Source organism: Galeopterus variegatus, unplaced genomic scaffold (assembly GCF_000696425.1).
Source record: "Galeopterus variegatus unplaced genomic scaffold, G_variegatus-3.0.2 Scaffold227, whole genome shotgun sequence".
In the NCBI taxonomy this organism is placed as follows: Eukaryota; Metazoa; Chordata; class Mammalia; order Dermoptera; family Cynocephalidae; genus Galeopterus; species Galeopterus variegatus.
In genome coordinates, this window is record NW_007726338.1 from 554,367 (window position 1) to 575,861 (window position 21,495).

Below are 21,495 nucleotides of genomic sequence, written 5' to 3' on the forward strand. Positions count from 1 at the left end.
TCAACTCCAAGGGGAACAGGGATGTAACTTTTTCCAGAGTTGCTCATGGTCCTGGGATGGGCCTGATGAGTCTGAGTGGGTGGTATTGAACCCTCCTCTGTCCCACAGGCATCGCTGTGTGCATCGGGATGGCCAGCACCTTCGCCTATGCCAACTCCACACTCCGAGAACAGGTCTCTCTCAAGGTGAGTCACCTGGCCAATCAGTCTCCTGTTTCTCCTATAACCAATGATCACAAACTTAGTCACTTAAAACAATACAAATCTATTGTCTTAGAGTTCTGCAGATCAGAAGTGCAAAGTGGGTCTCTCTAGGCCTAGATCAAGGTGTTAACAGGGCTGCATTCCTTCTGGAGGCTCTGGGGAAGAATTTTTCCTTGCCTTTTCCAGAGTCTAGAGGTCACCCACATTCTTTGGCTCATGGCCCCTTCCTCGTTCTTCAAGCCAGCAACATTGCATCTCTATGACCATCCTTCTGTAGTCACATCTCCCTCAGACTTCCCTCTTCTGAATCCCTCTTCCACTTTTAAAGTCCTTTGTGATTACATTGGGCCTGCTTGGATAACCCGGGAGACCATCCCCATCTCAGGGTCAGCTGATTTGCAGCCTCATTCCATCTGCAACCTCAATTCTCCTTTGCCACCTAACATAGTTACAGGTTCCAGGAATTAGGACATAGACATCTTTAGGAGACTGTTCTTCAGGCTACCACTGCTGGGCAGATCCCAGATGTGCCACCCTTCTCCTCTGCCCTTCTCCCTTCCATCAGCAGCATCTCTTCTACATGCCCCTAGCCCAGTCCTTTTACTCTCCTGGCATGCAGCCCATTAGTTCACTCCCAACCCACCCTCACAGTTAAGGCCATCCCACTGATGCTGCTGGGTGGATGCAGAGCTTCACCACCAGCATCCTGAAGGTCCTCTAATGTCTGCTGAGCACTGTGTGCCTGGCACAGCACACAGCCCATTGCACAACTCATCTTGGAGTCTCATCCCAGCAACCTGAGAGGGAGACAAAATCACTCTCATCTCATTTTCCCCATAAGGACACAATGGCTCAAAGACACTTAATTTCCTTGCCTGAGGTCACACAGTGAGTGCAAGTGGTGGCATCAGGATTTGAACCCAGACAGTTGAGCCCGGAGCCTATTCTAAGTTCAAATGCCAGCTCTTCCACCCACCTGCAGGCCCTGAGATAGGTTACTTCAGTTATCTCAGCCTCTGGCACCGCCTCTGTTAAAGGGACTATTCATACCCAGAGACCCATGGAGAGGATTAAATGAGATAGTGCATAGAAGGTGTTAGTGTAGTGCCTGGCATGTAGGAAACATTTAATTAAGCTATTTTTTTAAAAGCCTGTGCTTTCTACTGTGCAGGTGACCCCATACCAATCACCATCTTCTCTGACACTTCTATAGTGTCATCTGCTGTCTCAAAAGCACTTGGGCCTGCATGCAGCACAGAGAGCAGCTCAGTCTCCATTTGCACATGAGCACATTGAGGTCCAGGGCTGGAGACAGAGCCAGAGGTTCTTCTTGACCCTCAGTCTCATCTTCTTCATGCAAACCCCTTTCTGCTGTTATTAAAACAGCAGGTTGACTCAGCACCATAGTGGGAGGCTTTGGGGCTGGCTCTCTCTCAAATGCAGTAACATCCCAGTGGTGCCTTGACTTGAATTTTAGTTGCTGAGAGGATGTCTAGATCCATGGACAGGGCTCCAGGGGTCCTTGAACCCTATGAAGATAGGTGATGTTTTGCCTATATGTACATATTTTCTGTGAGAGAGGGTCTGCATGGTCTAAGAGTCTCAGCTTATTACTAGACAGCTACCTCCTTTGCCCTTCAGATTATGTCTTCTCGGGGCATTGCTAATTCCCTCTTTCTATTCCACCTTTGGTTTGGATGTACAGGGAATTAAACTGGGATCTATTATTTATTGGAGTAAAAAGAGTTGCCGAGTGGATTAATCACATTGATAAGAGCAGCTGGTTGGTTGGAGGTGGTTTCTTGAGTCGTTAACCTTGACCACTCCTGGAATAATGGGTGGATGGAGATGCATTTGTTTCGTCCACTCCCTGGAAATGTGCATCGTCGTAATAGTGCGTGGGGCGCTGAGTTGTGTCTGGAGACAGTGTGTATTGAGCATTTACCGAAACCGCAGGGAAGGTTACACTGGGAAAGTTATGACCTCATCTTATTCCAGCAATGCAGCCGCCCGGTCCAGGAAAAGACAAGCTTTTGAGAATCAACAGTAGAGGGGTCTGCATATGTCTCCCAGGGTACACAGGCAGGAACATACCCTTCTCTGGACATTTCCTAGGATTGCCCTCAGGCTGAGAAGATGCTGGGAAACAAAAAACTAAGAAGGTTTTATGCTTTTTTTCCTGGGGACTAAAAAGGAACAAAGCTGAAGAAAGAGAAACAGGGCTGGATAGTGAAGGGCTTTGATGGCCGTGTGTATGAATTTGAATTTAATACTATCAGTGTGGCCCTACATTGAATGGTCAATCCAGGGCAGTAGCCCAGAGGTCCGTGCTAGAAAAAGAGCGAGCAGAAATCTCCAACCTCTCGATCTGAACCTAGCTGGGTTATAAAGTCTTAATACTAGGTCCTACTCCTTATCAAGCCTGAAATATGAGTTTGTACCAGGCTGAATGTTTACTTTTACAAATTTGTCTTAGTCCTTAACAACACCCCCATTTTCAAATGAGGACACCGAGGCTTAAAACACATGCCCGTGAGCAATAGCTACTTACCTCTCTGTGCCTCAGTTCCTAACAATAAACTAACACTACATGCCAGGCATTGTTCTCAGCATTAATGTACATTAAATCTCACAACTCTATAAAGTAGATACTAACATATACCCATTTTACAGATTAGGAAAGGGAAATAACAAAGAGTTTAAGTAACTTGCCTGGGGTTGAACAGCTCCCAGGTAGCAGACCAAGGATTTGAACCCAGGTCATCCAGCTCTGAAGTCTGTGCTGTAAAACACAGTGCTCTCCTGCCTTTCTGGATAGTTCTCCAAGCAGGTTTCCACCATTCTGTCACTTTCTCTGTGACCACTCCTTGGGTCCCAGTGGGATGGAAAGATGCCAGTGCCCTCCCCTTCACCATCAGCCCTGCTTCCTCCAAAACTTTGAGAAAGTGAAAAGTTGCCACTCATCAGGGAACATTCTGGAAGATTCTGGAAGGTTCTGCCATGTGCTTCTTTATCATCACAGAATCCCCACAGATCTCTTGATTTGTCTCCAGGAGAAGAGGTCGGTGCTGGTCATCTTGTGGATCTTGGCCTTTCTGGCAGGGAACACTCTATATGTGCTCTACACATTCAGCTCCCAGCAGCTATACAACAGGTGAGCAGGGGAGTTGGACCCTCCCCCAGTGGGAGAGTAGGGGGCTTTGTGGGGTTTGGGGCACACACCCCTTCACTTGAGAAGGATGCACCAGCTCTGTCACATTGAGACTTTCAAATTCCACCCCACTGTTATTATACACATATGCCTAGAACAGCACTTTCTAGTAGAAATACAGTGCAGGCCACATATGTAATTTTACATTTTCTAGTTGCTACTTAAAGAAAACTAAACAGAAACAGGTGAATTCCTTTTTAATAATGCATTTTATTTAAACCAGTATATCCAAAATATTGTCATTTCAGTATGCAATCAATATAAAAATTATGAATGAGATATTTTTTATTTTCTTTTTCACATTCTTTGTAATATAGTACTTTACATGTACAGCCCATGTCAGTTCCAACCAACTACATTTCGAGTGCTCAGACTGGTTAGTGGGCACTGGATGGGCAGTGCAGTTCTAGAATATTTCCAGAAGGACACACAAGTAACTAGAAACAATAGTTGTCTTTGGGGTGGGCACTGAAGATTAGAAACTTTTAGTTTGCACTGTTTGGCTTTTTGTACTGTTTGATTTTTTTTCCCTACCTTATGAATGTAATTTCTTTTTTACGTTATTTTAAGGTATATATGTCTACATTTTAAAAAATCTATAAAGATACACACTAAAACGGGTTGGCAAACCACAGCCATCCACCTATTTTCACTAATAACATTTTATTGGAACTCAGCTACACCCATCCGTTTACGTATCATTTATGAGTACTTTTGTGCTGTGATGGAGTTCAATAGTTGTGATGAAGACTGTTTGGACCACAAAGCCAAAAATATTTACTATCTATTCTTTTACAGGAAAGGTTGCTGACTCCTGACCAAAAATATTAACAAATTTAGATGTTAGATATGTGGGTAACTTTATTTTTTCTTTGGAATTATCTGTATTTTACAATTTTTTTTGTAATGGACGCTTTTTTTACATAATAATAGGAATAGTTTTTGTTGTTGTTGTTGTTTAATGTTAAGGGATAAAAATGTCTACTCCATCTGGTTTGACTGGGCAGAAACAAAGATACAGGGTTCCCTGCTCCCCATACCCTAAACATGTCATATGATTGGGGATGCTCTTCTCTGTGACCTGTTGACTCCAAGTTCTGTGCAATATGGTGGCAGGCAGGGAAGCAGAGCCAAAGAACTTGGATGGATCAAGTAGCCTTGATTTATCGTAAGCTTCCTTGAAATATTCCTTCCCATCACCCTGGCAGCCAGGCACCTGGAAAATCTTTTGAAGCAAGAAAGCTTTTTTCACAGATCTGCGAGAATAAACGGAGTGGGCAATAAAAAAAAAGAAAAGAAAGAAAGAAAAACAAAAAAACTGAGCAGGCGAAACCTCACTCACTGGAAGCTTTTTTCACAGATCTGCCAGAATAAACGGAGTGGGCAATAAAAAAAAAAGAAAAGAAAGAAAGAAAAACAAAAAAACTGAGCAGGCGAAACCTCACTCACTGCAGTGAGCATGGTGAACAGTCAAAAAATTTCCTTTCCAAATTCTTTCAGGGCTGCTTGCCAGCCTCCCATTTTCTGTTAGTGAGTTACTTTCCCTGGTGCCCCATACAACGTTTAGTTCAGAGCAGTTGCCCGTCAATATTTGTCCAATAAATAAATGAGTACCTCAGAATTTTTAAAGGAATATATTTTTGTAATTTCAAAAGTAATTTTTTTTTTTTTTGTCCTTTTTGAGACCGGCCGCACCGTGCTCAGCCAGTGAGCCCTGTGAGCGCACCGGTCATCCCTATATGGGATCCAAACCCGCAGTGGGAGCGCTGCTGCCCTCCCAGCGCCGCACTCTCCCGAGTGTGCCACGGGCTCGGCCCAAAAGTAATTTATTTTTAATGGTGAAAGTTGGAAAACAACTAAAAACAAAAAGGATGAAAATCACTTCCAATTCTGTTACCTAACAGCAACCCTATTAACATTTTTCTCTGCATATATGTGCATTTTTGTTACAGAAGTTGTAGTGTATAGAACATGCCATTTTATAACTCTTTTTCCTTTATCAGCATATCATTTTAAATCAGCAAGTAGCATTTATTGACACTTCCTACACATGTCCCCAGAACTATATTAAAAAAACATCAATTAGGGCCCTTTGGGTTACTAGTTTAAGCAAACAGGGCATTCTTACCTTAGGCATTATTACTCCAGGCAGGGTTTAGACAATCCTAAGAATACCTGGACAACCAGGCCTGAGAAAGGGCAGAAACCGGGGAAGTTCCTAGAAGTTGTGTTTTTTGTTGTTCGGAGGTTTTTTTGGTGGCTGGCCAGTAAGGTGATATGAATCCTTACCATGGTGTTATCACCACCATGCTCTAACCTGCTGAATAACTGGCTAGCCCCAGTTCCTGGAATTTGACAGCCAGAATTCATGGACATTTACTCTGATGTTCAGCTCTTGGCATGGTTTAGCTTTTCACTGGCAGTCTCCTTTTAAGATTCAAGAGAGAAAGCTCCTGATCGGCTTCTCCTGGGTCAGGGATCCACCCATCCCAAGCAGCTGTAGCCATAAGGGCCCAGTCACAGGGTCCAGTGGGAATGTGAACAGTTTCCCTGAGGATGGTAGTGGTGAGCATGTCTCAGAACAGAGGGTCACAGGCTGGACAGATGCCCCAAAGGCAACTACTTTACAGAATTTGAGGACTGTTTGTAGAAGGGTCTATGGGTGACCAGAGTCACAGATCCACATCAGACACAAAATTTTGTAAATCCCAGACATGGAGATTTCAAAAATCAGTAAAGCATCCCCCAAACAAAGTCTAGGGGTCCACCAAGTAGATACCAACTTGCTTTTCGCAATTAAAAAATCTAAAGAAACAATCATCACACAATAACCAAAAGGTAGAAGCAACTCAGGTGAGCACTGACAGATGAATGGATAAATAAAATATGGTATTTACATACAAAGGATTATTATTCAGCCTTAAAAAGGAAGGCTATTCTGACACATGCTACAGCATGGATGAATCTTGAGGACATTTTGTGAATTGAAATAAGCCAGACATAAAAGGATAAACAGTGTATGTGTCTACTTATATCAGGTACCTAGAGAAGTCACATTCATAGAAGCAGAAAGTAGCATGGTGGTTGCCAGGGGCTGGGGGTAAGGGAAAGGGGGAGTTGTTTGATGGGTATAGAGTTTTAGTTTTGCAAGGTAAAAAGAATTCTGTGGTCAGATAGTGGTGACGGTTTGTGCAATAATGTGTATATACATAACACCACTGAACTATGTATATACAAATGGTTAAGAGGATCAATATTATGTAATGTGTATTTTACCATAATTAGAAAAAAATGATCATCTACCACTACATCATTTCTTTCTTTCTTTCTTTCTTTTTTTTTTTTTTTGGCAGTTGGCCAGTATGGTATTTCACTTAAAAATTGGTATTTTAAAGGCCGAGCCCGTGGCGCACTCAGGAGAGTGCGGCGCTAGGAGCGCAGCAGCGCTCCTGCCGTGGGTTCGGATCCTATATAGGGATGACCGATGCGCTGCACTGGCTGAGCGCGGTGCGACCAGTCTCGAAAAGGACAAAAAAAAAAAAAAAAGGGTATTTTAACACCAAAGAATCAATTAGAAGTACAGAACAACCCCATAAGAGGAATAAATTTAGCTTCATTTTTAAAAAAGTGTTTGGAAATCACTGAATAAGAGAATGTGACCAGAATGTTATCACTCTATGTAGAAACCATCAGGGCTGTTAGAAATGAGGGGAGGGTTTTTTTGTGGATGGTGGGGGAGGGTTGGCCATTGAGGGCCTCTAGGACAGGAGTGAAACTCGAGTCAAGCTTTCAGATTATGTCCATCTGTTTAGAAAATGGACTTTGAGGAGTGAGCAGTTTCACCACTTTCTGAGGCCTTCCCATAAAAGCAATTCTAAGTTCCAAGGCACCTACACACATCTCACATTCTGCATTAGTTGCGTGGTCCAGAATGTTAAGGTCCTGGTGGAGGGTGTAGGTGGACTTTCCCAGAACCCTGGATGAATTTATGGCTCGTGCATTTCCTGGGCATGATCCTATTCCCAGGCTCAGACCTCTGTGCCCCCATCAAAGCAGGGCTGAGTCAAACTGACAGTACAGAAAGAGAAAGTGGCTTAGAGAGTGGTACTTACAACTCCAAGGTCCAGGGTTCAATCTCTGTACTGGCCAGTCAAATAAAAAAGAAGAGAAAAGCAACAGACCTGAGTCCTTGTCCTTACTGATGTCACCAGCCTAGAGAATGTTTGTGATACTAACAACCATTATATTATTTTACCCTCCTAGTGACCCAGCAGAGTATCGCTATCCCATTGCACAGATGAGAAAACCAAGACTTCAGGAAGCCTTTTCTAAGGAGTCTTAGCCTCAAAGGCAGCCCTTAACAGTGAGCTTGAATTTTCTCAGGATTTCAAGTCTAATGACCAACAACAGAGAGTCTTAACTCTGCCACTTACCAGCCTTGCACCCTTTGGCAAATAATGTCACTTCTTTGAGCCTTCACTAGCTAGTTTCCTCATTTGTGAAACCCGGACCAAGTTAATTCCTGCCTTATCCACCTGAACAGGCTAATTAGGAAGGCCAAAGGTCATAATACACATGAAAGTACTGGGTAAACTATAAGACATTTACTTATAGTCATATCATGATTATTTTTTTGATTAATTACTATAATTATGGCCGCGAGTGCCTAATGAGGAGCAAAACTGACAATAAAATATATCACTCTGTTCAAGTTCATAGAGTACTTCAGAAACAAGTGGAATTAAGGATCAATCTGTGGAAAAACATTTTGGTACTGCCACGCCCCCTCCCCACCAAAGTCAAAAACAGAGAGAGCACTAAGGAAATGGAATAAAACCTAGATGGGTGAATCAACACCAACTGGTGTCTTTGAGATGCTAGTGCAAGGAAAAATGCAAGGCAGATCTCCATTTTATTGCAATCACAGAAGCATAAAAGGTTTGGCAGAGTGTGGAAGCCAACCAGCCAGCCCTGGCTATCCCGGGGAAGAGTGAGGGCAGGGCCAAAGAATGGAACTCGGGGCCACCAGCCCCTCCCTGTTATAATGTGAATGGTCCCTCGGGACAGGGCTGGGATGTGAGAGGGACACTGAAGGTGGTGTGAGCGACTGCCAGAATAGATAGTTTTCATTGATTTCACCCTATTCCAGCTCTTTAAATATAACAGTAAAGAAAAAAATAATTCATTCCCATGATGCTAGAAGCAAGAGGCTTCATTTTGCACCCAGCCAGCTGGAGTCTTTCAGAAGCATTTAGAAAGCATTCTCCCTGTGCTGTGTGCACTGCTCTCTGCTTTGGAGGAGACAGATAGGACTCAGTTTGGCTCTTGTTGGGAGCCTGTAATCTGGCGGGAAGAAAGGAGAGTGTCCTGCACAGACCGGGTGCTGGCTGCAATCCTAGCTCCCCGTTCCAGCCAAGACACCATGGGCATGTAACTCCACTCCTTAGCACCCCAGAGTCTTTGGGAAAGAGAACCGAGTTAAGACACATAACTACAGAGAGCAGGCCCAGCGTGATGTAAGAGGTCAGGGTATTTTAGCAACTATTATGAATAACACCCTTATCCTCAGAGGTGGTGGAGAGCAGTGCTACTTAAAGTGTGGTCTGTGGACCGGTGCCAGCTTGAGAACTGCTTGTTGTCTGTCTCCTAGGAGGTAAGGACAGAAAGTGAGCATGAAGTGTAACTTACCTGCTCAGGAACAGATGAAACAGGTTCACATGCTCCAAGTAACACTGCTGTAGGGTAAGGATGGACACACTAACTGAGGCCAGGTGCCTGGGTTCAGACCCAGCTCTGTCCCTTCACGTTTGTTCATGTTGCTTTACCTTTCTGTGCCTCAGTTTTCTCATCTACAGAATGGGGTGGATAAAAGTGCCTGCCTCTTAGAGTTACTGTTATCATCCTGCTGCATGGCAGAGTCTATAGTATGTCTCTTATCAAGTCCTGCGAGTAACACTACGAGGGAGGGAATGATTCCCATTTTATTGATGAGAACACTGAGGCTTACAGAGATAACTTCATTTGCCCAGGATCCAATAGATGGAGAAGCCTGGATTCAGATTCATGTCTGTCTGATACTAATGCCCTTTTGCTTATGTAGTGTGACCTTGGGCAACTACACCTCCAAGTTTCAGTGCCTCATTTATAAAGTGGACATAAGCAATGCTCGCTGCAAAGGACTGTTGTGAGGATTCAGTGAGAGCCAGTGACTAAAGAGCTTAACGCAATGCCTGGAACATATCCATTTCCCTCCCTCCTTCACAGTCTTCGTGGCCTGCCTTCTTTCCCTCCTTCCCTCCTTCCCTCCTTTTGCCTCCTCTTGTAAAGCCTGTTGGAGATGCATAAAACTAGAGGGGACCTTAATGATGCACCTGGCCAATCTCGTCATTTAACCATGAAGGGAACTGAGGTTCAGAGAGGTTAAGAGACCCACCTAAGGTCACACAGCAGGTTAGTAGCAGATTCGGAACAGGACACAGATGTCTGGCTCCCAGTCCAGTGCTCTTTCTACAGGTACTATTTACAAGGCTCCTGAGTGAGTAGAAGGAGCTCCCGAGGGTCTGGCCCTAAGTGAACATCCTGACTCTTTGAATCCCCTCCCCAGCCTTATATTCCTGAAGCCCAACCTGGAGACTCTGGACTTCTTCGACCTGCTGTGGATTGTGGGGATCGCAGACTTTGTGCTGAAGTACATCACCATCGCCCTCAAGTGCTTCATTGTGGCCCTGCCCAAGATCATCCTGGCTGTCAAGTCTAAGGTAGGCAATGGCTGTGGCCACCCGGTAGTCCCAATGATGCCAACCTGCAGGGGACTCAGGCACCTTCTGAAGGAGTAAAGAATGGGTGAGGGCAGAGCTGATGTCAGAGCTAGTAGCTCCTGCCAACCACCTCATGTCATTCCTCAAAGCTGAGCACGGCTCTTTTTTGTCACCACCTTTCTGTCACACCTCTATCTGTCAAGTACATTTCCTAAGTTTCGTTGTTCAAAGTTGCCATAATGCAATATTCATCTGCATTTCACCTGAGAGGCAGAAAGCATATTAACATGCCCTGGGTTCTGCTTCTCCCCTGGATGATGGCCCTAATAGGTTTTGACTCTTTGTGACTTCCAAGAAGTCATTTTGTGAAGGGGGCCCACCTCCATGATCGATTACTGATGTCTGCCATGGACACAGGACGGGGAGCAGTAGCAATGATGCTTTATAATATACACGAGGGAAAGGCTTGAAACAGGGGTCAGCATAAAGAGGTCTTGAGGAATAGCCATTGGAATTCAGAGATCCGAGCAGGGCTGGGACAAGACATCACCTGTAGGATATAATTATTACCATTGCCTCTATAAGACCACCCAAAGGGAATCTGGACAGAAATAAACAGACTGGAGAATCTCTGGAGACGTCTGCTTTTCATTTTTCACTCTCTGCTTCTAGTCATCTTTCAAGTTCAGAAAGCTCAGAATTTGTCCCAGGTACCGTTTGGCAGAAGAGCAGGTTGGAATTGACCGTCAGTGTTGAGTAACAGCTGATCCAACCTGTTAGCCAGGGTAATCTTTCAGCCCATTTTTGTCCTCCCACCCCTTAGCACCACTCCCCTCCCCCACCATGTATTTCTCTGGTTGAGCCAAAATCCTAAGCTGTTGAGGTTTTGTTAGATGAAGCCACAGCTCTGGTGCCCAAAGGCAGCATCAAGAAGTCCAAAAGTGGCATAAAGACAGCAGGGCTATGTTCCTTCCTCCATCTTCAAAGTCAGTGGTGGCAGGTCAAGTCCTTCTCTACTTTCTTCTGTCTCTGACTTCTCTTTCTGTCCTCACATCTCCTTCTTTGGCCCCAGCCCTCCCGCATTCCTCTTATAAGGACCCTGTGATTTCACTGGGCCCACCCATGTGGATAATCCAAGGTAATCTCCCCATCTCAAGATCATTAACTTAATCACATCTGCAAAGTCCCTACTTTTATAAAAGGTCACATATTCATGGGCTCCAGGAATTGGGATATGAACCTCTCTGGGAGGCCTTGGGGGGACATTATTCTGCATGCCACACTTGGTTTCCTCCCCTCTGGGTACCACAGTTTGGCACTGTTTTAAGTGCTTTATACTTTTTAACTCATTGAATCCATATAACATCCCCATGAGGTGGGCACTGTTATTACTAGCATCCCCTTTATCAGGTATGGAAAACAAGTCTGAACACACAATTCCTATCATGGATGGCTTGTCCAGACAGGTTTCTGTCCGGGTCTGGTAACTATGCCCTCCCCTCACCCCTTCCAGTCTAGACCATCCCTTGTTGCTTTCTCTAAACCTCGCCCACACCTCCGTAAATAGCACACATATTGAACTCTTCTCAGTTACCTGGTTTTCGTGTGCCAGGACCCTACTCACCCTCCCATGAGACTTCCCTCATGAGGCTGTTTGGAAAGTGAAAAGAGTTTATGAATATCCAGGGCTGGCCTGGCCCATAGAAGTGCTCAATAAATGCTGGCTACCACAATGGTCATTTTTAATCACTGCTTTGCCCACTACCCCTCCTCCTACTGCTACTACCATCCTACCTTCAAGGTAGGCACTCTTACCCCCATTTTACAGACAAAAACATTGAGGCTCAGAGATCCCTTGTGGACACTTGTCAGAGCCAGGATTTGAATTCAGGTTTACCAGATGCCAAACCCAGGGGTTTCTTCTGGCTGTCTACACTGAGAATCTGGGCCAGGTTATTATTTTCACAGGCTTCGTGTACCCTTACACTAGCTTCATGTTCTAGGGCTGGGAACCGCAGGGAGAAGCTTCCAGTTGATCTCCTTCTCCAAGCACCTGTGCAGGCCTCACTTCATTGTTGGATAGTGGCAGGTCTGGCCAGAGAGGGTTCAACAGCTACACTGTCAGCTTCATGGGGGCCACATACCTTACTCATGCCTTTCAGACCCGCACAGATGCTGCTTTTCCAGTGGCTGCTAACCCTTGAGGCCTCAGCTCAAAAGTCACTCTAGATCCCCCTGACCAAGTCCTGTACCTTTATAGCATTTGTGACACTTCGTGATTACCTATTTTGTGTGATTATTAGATGCACTTCTACCTTCCCACTATACTGAATGCCTGTTCTGCCCACCAGTATATCTGCAAGTCCCAGCACAGTATCAGTCACAGCGTAGAACTCTATGAATGCGTGAGAGAGTGGTGTAATGGAGAAACTGGAGTAAGACTCAGTCCCTGCCCTGTGCCTTCTGGCTTACTGTCTACAGATAAAAGTAAGACAGCAAATCTTTTTGATGTCCATTGAGGGCAGGAGAGGTGAATCCAGGCCCATGAGGAAGCTAGCTGAGCACTGACTACCTGGAATAATAATAGCTATAACAGTAATAGCTTGCAGTTATCGAGCACCAACTGTGTGCCCGAGATGCTGTGCTAAGAGCACTTCGTGTATGAATTACCTCACTCAGCCTCTCAATATTCCTCAGAAGTAGGTACCATTACTTTCACAGATGGATGAGGAGGTGGAGGGTGAGAGATGAGGTGCTTTTCAGAGGTGCATGGCTGTCACATGGCAGAGCTGGGATGCCAGCCCGGGTCTTCACAGCTTCAGGGCTCAAGCTCCATCTCAAAGTGGGACCAGGAGAAAGATAAAGAAGACAGGCACTTGACGGTTCCTCCTCACCTCCTGCATTCTGGGCTCTGTCTACATACATTCTTTCCCATATCCAGACTCTTTTAAGGCTCTCAGCACTCCTGTGAGATAGAATTTATTATCTCCTCTTTATGTGGCTGCTGTACCAAATTATCACAAACTTGGTGGCTCCAAACAACAGAAATTTATTCTCTCATAGTTCTGGAAGGTGGAAGTCCAAAATCAGTATCACTTGGCCAAAATCATGTTGTCAGCAGGGCTGCACTCCCTCCAGAGTGCTGGGGAGAATCTGTTCCTTGCCTTGACCAGCTTCTGGTGGCTGCTGGAATTCCTTGGCTTGTGGCCGCATTGCTCCAGTCTCTGCCTCCATCCTCACATGGCCTTCTCCTCTTCTGTGCATGAAGTCTCCCTCTGCCTCTCTCTTATGAGGATACATGTGATTGCATTTAGGGCCCACCTGGATAATCCAGGATAACCTCCCATGCCAAGATCCTTAACTTCATCACATCTGCAAAGACCCTTTTTCTAAATAAGGTCACATTCATAGGTTCCAGGGATTAGGACCTGGTATGTTTGGGTGACCATTATTTCATTTACTACACTAAGGCTGGTCAGTTTCGAAATCAGAATAAAAATCCAAATCTTCCAACTGCCAAGGCCACAGCCACTTCTGAGGGCCAGGAGATCATCTGCCAGATGGACCAGATGCTGAAGGGCCTGGGCCATTCCTGAACCTGCCACTTTCCAGCCACAAGGCCTTGTGCAAGTCACTTAACATTCCTGAGTGTGTTTCCTCCTGCAGAAAATCGAGATGTTAACAATATGCTTCTTGAAATGCTGCAAAGATAAAAAACTTAATGTGTATGGATGAAATGAGGGGTGGGTTGGTTATTGCCTGGAGAAGAGGCACGTGAGGCTTTACAGCCCTTCCCCGCCGGTCCCACCTACCTGTCCGGCATCCTTACTCACTTCTCTCCCTCTTTTTAGAACCTTCCCTGCTCCTTCAAGCTAGGGATGGTGCTCCCACTGAGGATTCCCACAGCACCCCACACTTCCCCTCTTCTAGCACTCACCACCCTGACTGTAATTGCTTGTTTAATTGTCTGCCTTCGCAGCTCAACTGTAACCTCTGTGACAGAAGGGAATTAATGCATCTAGCTTGTTGGTTGATGGATCCCCAGCATCTGCTATGCACTCAGAAGCATTCATTGTATGTATGTTTGTGTGTGTTTGGGTAGATGGATGGGTGGGTGGATATATAGGTAGGTAGAGGAATTGGATGGCTGCATATGAAGGTTGGTGGATGGGTGGATTGATGGATAAGGGGATGGATGAATGGATGGATGGATGGGTAGATGGATATATAGGTAGGTAGAGGAATTGGATGGCTGGATGTGAAGGTTGGTGGATGGGTGGAAGGATAGATAAGGGGATGGGTGGGTGGGTGGGTGGATGGATGGACAGGTAGGTGGGTAGGTGCCTCTGTGTCTTGTGAAGACACAGAAATCCACAAGCATACTCACTTCTCTGTGCTAGAAGAGACTATGTAGGGACTTTCAAAGAAGTCTGGCAGCCAAACAGCTAAATGTTGCTGAACAATTACCAGGAGCCAGGCAGTATGTTAAGCAATGCCATTTGTTCAAGAGATACTTGATGAATGCCATCTATGGGCCAGGCTGTGTTCTAGGCACTGGGGATACCTCCATGAACAAAGTAGACAAAAATCCCTTTACTCGTGTTGTTTGTAGCCTACCAAAGACATTGTCTCATTTTATCCTAACAGTACTGGAAGGGTGGATGCTATTGATATCTCTTTTCCTGGAGGAGAAACTGAGTTAAATAACTTGGCAAAGACTGCAAACCTAGCAGCAACAATACTGATCGCAGTAGGAGCAATGTGGGGTCAGGCGTGGCTCTAATTCATTTCCGTATGACGTCGGGCTCACAAGACAAGTGCTATTGTTTTTCTGTTTGTTTGTTTGAGGTAAAATTCACATAACATAAAATTAGCCATTAGCTATTTTAAAGTGTACCATTTAGTGGCAGTTAGCACATTCACAATGTTGTATAACCACCACCTCTAATCTAGTTCCAAAACATTCCATCAGCCCTAAGGGAAACCTCATATTTATTAAGCAGTCACTACCCATTCCTCCCTCCCCGCAACCCCTGGCAACCACTAACCTGCTTTCTGTCTCTTTGGATATACCTATTCTGGACATTATTATAAATGAAATCATACAATATGTGGCCTTTTATATCCAGCTTCTTTCAATTACATAGTGTTTTTAAGGTTCATCCACATTATAGCGTATGTTGGTTCTTCATTCCTTTTTATGGCTGAATAATATTCCGTTGTATGGATAGACCACAGTTTGTTTAGCTGTTCATCTGTTGATGGACATTTGGGTTGTTTCACTTTTGGGCTACTGTGAATAGTGCTGCTGTGAACATTTATGTACAAGTATCTGTTCGAACACAGTTTTTCTAGGAAAATACCTAGGAATGGGATTACTGGGTTAAACAGTAACTCTATGTTTAACTCTTTGAGGAACTGCCAAACTGTTTTCCACAGTGGCTGAACCATTTTGCCTTCCTGGCAGGAGAAAACAAAAGCAGTGAGAGGTTAAGGAAGTAGCCCAGGGTCACACAGCTTGTAAGTGTCTAAGCAGGGACTTGAACTCAGGCAATCCAACTCCAGCACCCCCATTCTGAGTTACTAACCCATACTCCCTCCCACGTGAGTTCCCTGAATTTGTTTGGGAAATTCCTCAGCATTCATTGAGGAAATAAGTCCCCAAATACCATTTATAGAAAATTCCCCCAAGTCCAGGCCAGAGCTACCTTACGTCCTTCTACAAACAGGCACTGCTGGGGGTGAGGGGCTGGGGATGGGCCCCGCCACCCCTTCCCTGCACCACTGAGGTGTGGGAGACAGTTATTAATGCCTCCCTGGCAACCGTCCAGCTCCCTTTTTTTGATTATTATTATTTTATTCAGCGAGATTAATGTGCCAGGTCAGAGCATAATCCAGCCTGTAAAAAGTGATGTGAATGGTCTCCTCAAGATAAATTGCAGGCTTGGAAAAGGTTCACAGCCTTTCCTTGCCTGTCTGAGTGCTCTCGAGAAGCCTCATCAATCCTTGTCTGGGGAGAAGAAAAGGACGGGTCTTCATCTGCAGCTACGGTGGGGGTGGGGGGGAGACACATCTGTCAGGGACCTCTAATGGCTCACAGCACAGATGCTCCTTCCTGGGCCTCTACACCACCCACTGAGAGGGTAGGTTGGTGTTTAATATTATAATTATGATTTTGGAAGGGCTTTTGGTATTTGGATGTGCTTGATGGTCCTGACGTGTGAGGCTGGGTGAGCCACCTTGTCTGGGGATGTTGGGAATCTCTTCATTTTCCTCCTTTCCTTAATCATCCCTCTGCCAATGCCAACACCCATATGCCTCCCAACCAGGAGGGTCTGTTGGGAATCCTCTCACCTGGGCCTCCTAGGAGAGCTTGTTGGCCGGCCAAGATAGTTAAAGAGGGCAACCACTGATCGTCAGTCACGACCCCAAACCATCACACTGGCCAGGTGTCTTGAGCTGCCACTTGTCATTACAAATCCAGATAACTTTTATAATACTCATATGTCTTGGACTTGACTGGTGTGGCTCTTGCCCACCTCTCCAACCTTGCCACACACAACCCTGTCCCTTGCTTACTCTGGGCCAGCCACACTGGTGACTTCATGGTGCCATCAATGCACCGAGCGCTGCCTTCTCAGGCCCTTTGCACTAGCTGTTCCCTCCGCCTGGAGCAGTTTCCCCCCAATGTACCCATGGATGACTTCTTGCCGTCATTCAGATCCCAACTCCAATGTCACCTCCTCTGAGAAGTCCCCCTGACCACCCTGTTGAAAGTGGTTTTCTCCAGCATGCATCATGACACCATCATTTTATATCCTTCTTAGCATGGATCTGTATCTGAAATATAAGATTGTTTTGTCTTTCTTGCTTTATTCTCTGTCTCCTCACCACTAGAATGTGAACTCGTGTGAACAGGGAGCACACCATAGATACTATGGGCTGATGAAGAGCCTCATGTTAATGTCTATAAGGGGGTTAAAACCAGGCCTGCGTCTACCCCACTGCACAGAGTTCTCCTCCACCTCTGCTCCTTTCTCCCATTCCACTGACGTTATTCAGGGCCCGTTTGCTTTCGGGGCAATCCTAGATGCTGAGAATATAAAAATGAGTAAGACATCATCCTAACCTTCTTCCACTCACTCGATTCTCTGTAAATGAAACTTTTTATATTAACCTAACCCAAACCTAGTTAAGAAGGCAAGTATCATCTCAGAAACATACATACCATACACTGCAACTCCTACTGTTGATAGTAGTATTAATTAAACATTTGACTCGTCCACATTGTCCCTTCCCTTTATGAAAATGGATTCCTCTGGGGCCGGCCCGGTGGCGCACTGGATAGTGCGCCGCTTGGGAAGCGCGGCGGTGCTCTCACCCGAGGGTTCGGATCCCACATACAGACCGGTTCCCACTCACTGGCTGAGCGAGGCGCGGGGGCAACACCGAGGGTTGCAATCCCGTTGCCGGTCCCCGGTCCGGTACGGGGGCAACACTGAGGGTTGCGATCCATTGCCGGACACGGAAAAAGACAAAAAAGACAAAAAAAAAATAGAAAATGGATTCCTCTTGGCCCGGGATTATAGACCCACATGCCATATGTGTCTCTCTAAATTTGAACGAATTATTAATTAATTAATTTAAAATTCAGTTCCTCTGTTGCATCAGCCATGTTTCAAGTGCTCAAGTGCACACATGGCTCATAGCCATCATGTTGGACAACGCAGATCCCCGGTCCGGTACGGGGGCAACACTGAGGGTTGCGATCCATTGCCGGACACGGAAAAAGACAAAAAAGACAAAAAAAAAATAGAAAATGGATTCCTCTTGGCCCGGGATTCTAGACCCACATGCCATATGTGTCTCTCTAAATTTGAATGAATTATTAATTAATTAATTTAAAATTCAGTTCCTCAGTTGCATCAGCCATGTTTCAAGTGCTCAAGTGCACACATGGCTCATAGCCATCATGTTGGACAACGCAGATATAGAATATTTCCATCAGTGCAGAAAGTTCCATTGGACAGCACTGTTCTAGAACATTCTTTGGACAATTTAATTCAGTCTACCAAAAGTATAGGTAGTGATGGAGAAACATAAAAGCAGGCACTTCTCTAAGAACTCTCCAGGGGGTCACTGGTAAAGGGAGGCGGCACTGCAGATTAGAGAGAACACGGTCCTTGAGTCACCAAAACTGGTTCAAGTCCTGGCTCCCTCACTTATCACCCAGGTGACCTGCGACACTCTTTTGAGCCCTCAGCTTTCTCATCTCTAAAATGGCCATTCTTTTTCCCTTTAAGGTTATCATAAGGTACAGGACAAGCTGTGTAAGAAACAAGGAAAGGCTTAGATGAGGTGTCGTCTCCAAAAAACTTGCTGTCAGGGCTGACCGGTTAGCTCAGCTGGTTAGAATGCAGCCTTTTAACAGTGAGGTCACAGGTTTGGATCCCCATACCAGCCAGCCACCAAAAAAAAAAAAGAAAGAACTTGCTGTCTTTTCCATAAGGAAAAATAAAGATGTTCTAAATCATCTTCACAAAGTTCTGGTTCAGCCTGCATAACCCTGCACAGGCAGTTCCAATCGGGCGAGATTCCATGAGTTCTCAGCCCTATTGTTTTTTCTCAAAGTCCAGGGGAGGCTGGGGGAGAGCAGACAAAAGTAAGAAAAGTGGTTTTCTCCAGTGTGAGAGCCGAGAGGATTCACGGGCTTTTTGTGCCATTAAACCCCCTACTTTTCAGGGCCCCGAACCTAGCATTTTTGCCCCCAGAGTGGCTGTCATCTCCCTCCTGGAGGTCAAGCATTCCCCTGCCCCCCACCTCCCAAGCACACATCTATCTAAGCCAGGGCAGGTCTGAGTTTCCTAGGCTTACGCTCTGGTTCTTGCCGCACACCCTCCTGTGTATGAGGGCACTTCAAAAAACTCGTGGAGGGGCCGGCCCGTGGCTCACTCGGGAGAGTGTGGTGCTGATAACACCAAGGCCACGGGTTCAGATCCCATATAGGGATGGCCGGTGAGCTCACTGGGTGAGCGTGGTGCTGACAACACCAAGTCAAGGGTTAAGATCCCCTTACCGGTCATCTTTTTTTAAAAAAAAAAAAAAAGAAAGACACATCTATCTAAGCCAGGGCAGGTCTGAGTTTCCTAGGCTTACGCTCTGGTTCTTGCCGCACACCCTCCTGTGTATGAGGGCACTTCAAAAAACTCGTGGAGGGGCCGGCCCGTGGCTCACTCGGGAGAGTGTGGTGCTGATAACACCAAGGCCACGGGTTCAGATCCCATATAGGGATGGCCGGTGAGCTCACTGGGTGAGCGTGGTGCTGACAACACCAAGGCAAGGGTTAAGATCCCCTTACCGGTCACCTTTAAAAAAAAAAAAAAAAACGTGGAGAAATAGCATGAAAAGATAAAACAAGTCTTTCCATGAACTTTTTGATGTACCCTCATATAAAGGTGCAGTGCCCCACTCTGGAACGAGAACTTGGTGAAGAGCCAGCCACACTTGTCCCAGCTCCCTGCACAGGGGGCCAGATGGGGCTAAAGCAGTGATTCCCAACTGGGGGCGGGGGAGGTATTTGGCAATTTTTGGAGATATTTTTGGTTGTCACAATTGGGGAGGGTGCTACTGGTATTTAGTGGGTAGAGGCCAGGGATGCTGCTAAATATCCCACAGAGCATAGCACAGCCCCCCTGCCAATCAAGACTTATCTGACCCCAAATGTCAGTAGTGCTGAGGTTGAGAATTCTGTGTAAATGTTTGCCGTGTGGCCCTGGGTCAGCTCCCCTAATGTTATAGGCTAACTTGTGCACTCCCAACTCATATTTAAAGTCCCAACCCCCAGTACCTCAAGACTGTGGCTATATTTGGGGACAGAGTCTTTAAAGAGTTAATTAAGTTAAGACGAGGTCACTAGGGTGGGCCCTAATGCAATATGACCAGTATTCTTATCTGAAGAGGAAATTTGGACATCGACACGTACAGAGGAAAGATGCTGTGAGGATGCAGGAAGGAAATGGCCATCACAAGCCAAGGACACAGGCTTCAGAAGAAACCGAGCCTACCTACACCTCAATCTCAGCCTTCCAGCCTACAAAACTGTGAGAAAAGAAATTTCTGTTGTTGAAGACACCCAGCCTGTGGTACCTTGTTATGGCAGCTCTAGCAACTAATACACCTACAGACCAGTTTGCCTACAGGTCTTTCATCTTTTGAAATGGTTTTTGCATCAATTCACATGTCTCCCAAACTTTTTACCACCATCAAATTATTGAGGGTACTTTATTTTTTTTAACAGGTAATACAGTCACAGAGTTCAAAGGTCAAAACATCAAAAACAGTATAAGGTGAAAGGTAGTCTTTCTTCTTCTGCCCCCAGACATCCATTTCCCCTCCTAGAAGATACGATATTATCCCTGAATCATTTCATAGCTGTTGTATACATATAGATACAAACACATATGTTCTTTATACTCAACTTTATGTGTTCAAACAGTAATATTTTACACACAGCTCCCACTTTGCTTTTTTTTATTTAGCAGTCTATCTTGAGATTGTCCCAGGTAAATACATACAGTAAACACAGCATCATATTTAAAAGCATGCACTCTGGAGCCAGACTCCCTGTGTTCAAATCTTGTTGGAGAAACCCTTTGCTGCTTACCAGCTGTGTGACCTTGGCAAGGTATTTTACCACTTCTTGCTTTCATTTCCTCATCTATAAAATGGGATAATAGCACCTACCTATATTAGTTTTCATCTTCTGCCTAATAAATGACCACTAGCTTAGCAACTTAAAAAACACTCATTTATTAGTTCACAGTTCTGTAGGTCAGAAGTCCAGGCGGGCTTTACTCTGTTCTCTGGGAAGGGTCTCACAAGGCCAAGATCAAGGTGTCAGGCAGGTTGGACTCTTATCTGGAGGTTCTGGAGCCAAATCTACATCCAAGCTTATTAAGATTATTGGCGGAATTTGGTTCTGTGAGATTGTAGGACTGAGGTGCCCGCTTTGTGGCTGGCTGTTGGCCAGGGGTTATTCTCAGCTCCTAGAAGCCAGTCTCTGGTCCTTACACTTAGTCCTGTCCATCTTCAAGCCAGAAACAGTGTGTTGAATCCTTGAATCCTTATTGTTCTTCATATTTGACTTCCTCTTCTGCCCCCAGCCAGAGAAAACTCTTTACTTTTAAAGGGCTCAAGTGATTAGACAATCTCCCTTTGACAAACTCACAGTCAACTGATTAGTAACCTTAATTACATCTGCAAAATCCCTTCTGTTGTGTGACCCATAACATCACCCAGGTGTGATATTCCATCATTGTCACAG

General features: G+C 45.3%; 1 protein-coding gene across 1 annotated transcript in view; it reads left to right on the forward strand.

The window, feature by feature from the left end:
• Nucleotides 1–21,495, forward strand: part of RNFT2 (ring finger protein, transmembrane 2) — a 63,275-nt gene that overhangs the window by 2,581 nt on the left and 39,199 nt on the right. The window contains exons 3-4 of the mRNA XM_008566165.1: nucleotides 3,257–3,357; nucleotides 10,019–10,172. Of these exons, the coding sequence (XP_008564387.1) occupies nucleotides 3,257–3,357; nucleotides 10,019–10,172 (255 nt within the window). The remainder of the gene's footprint in view (nucleotides 1–3,256; nucleotides 3,358–10,018; nucleotides 10,173–21,495) is intronic.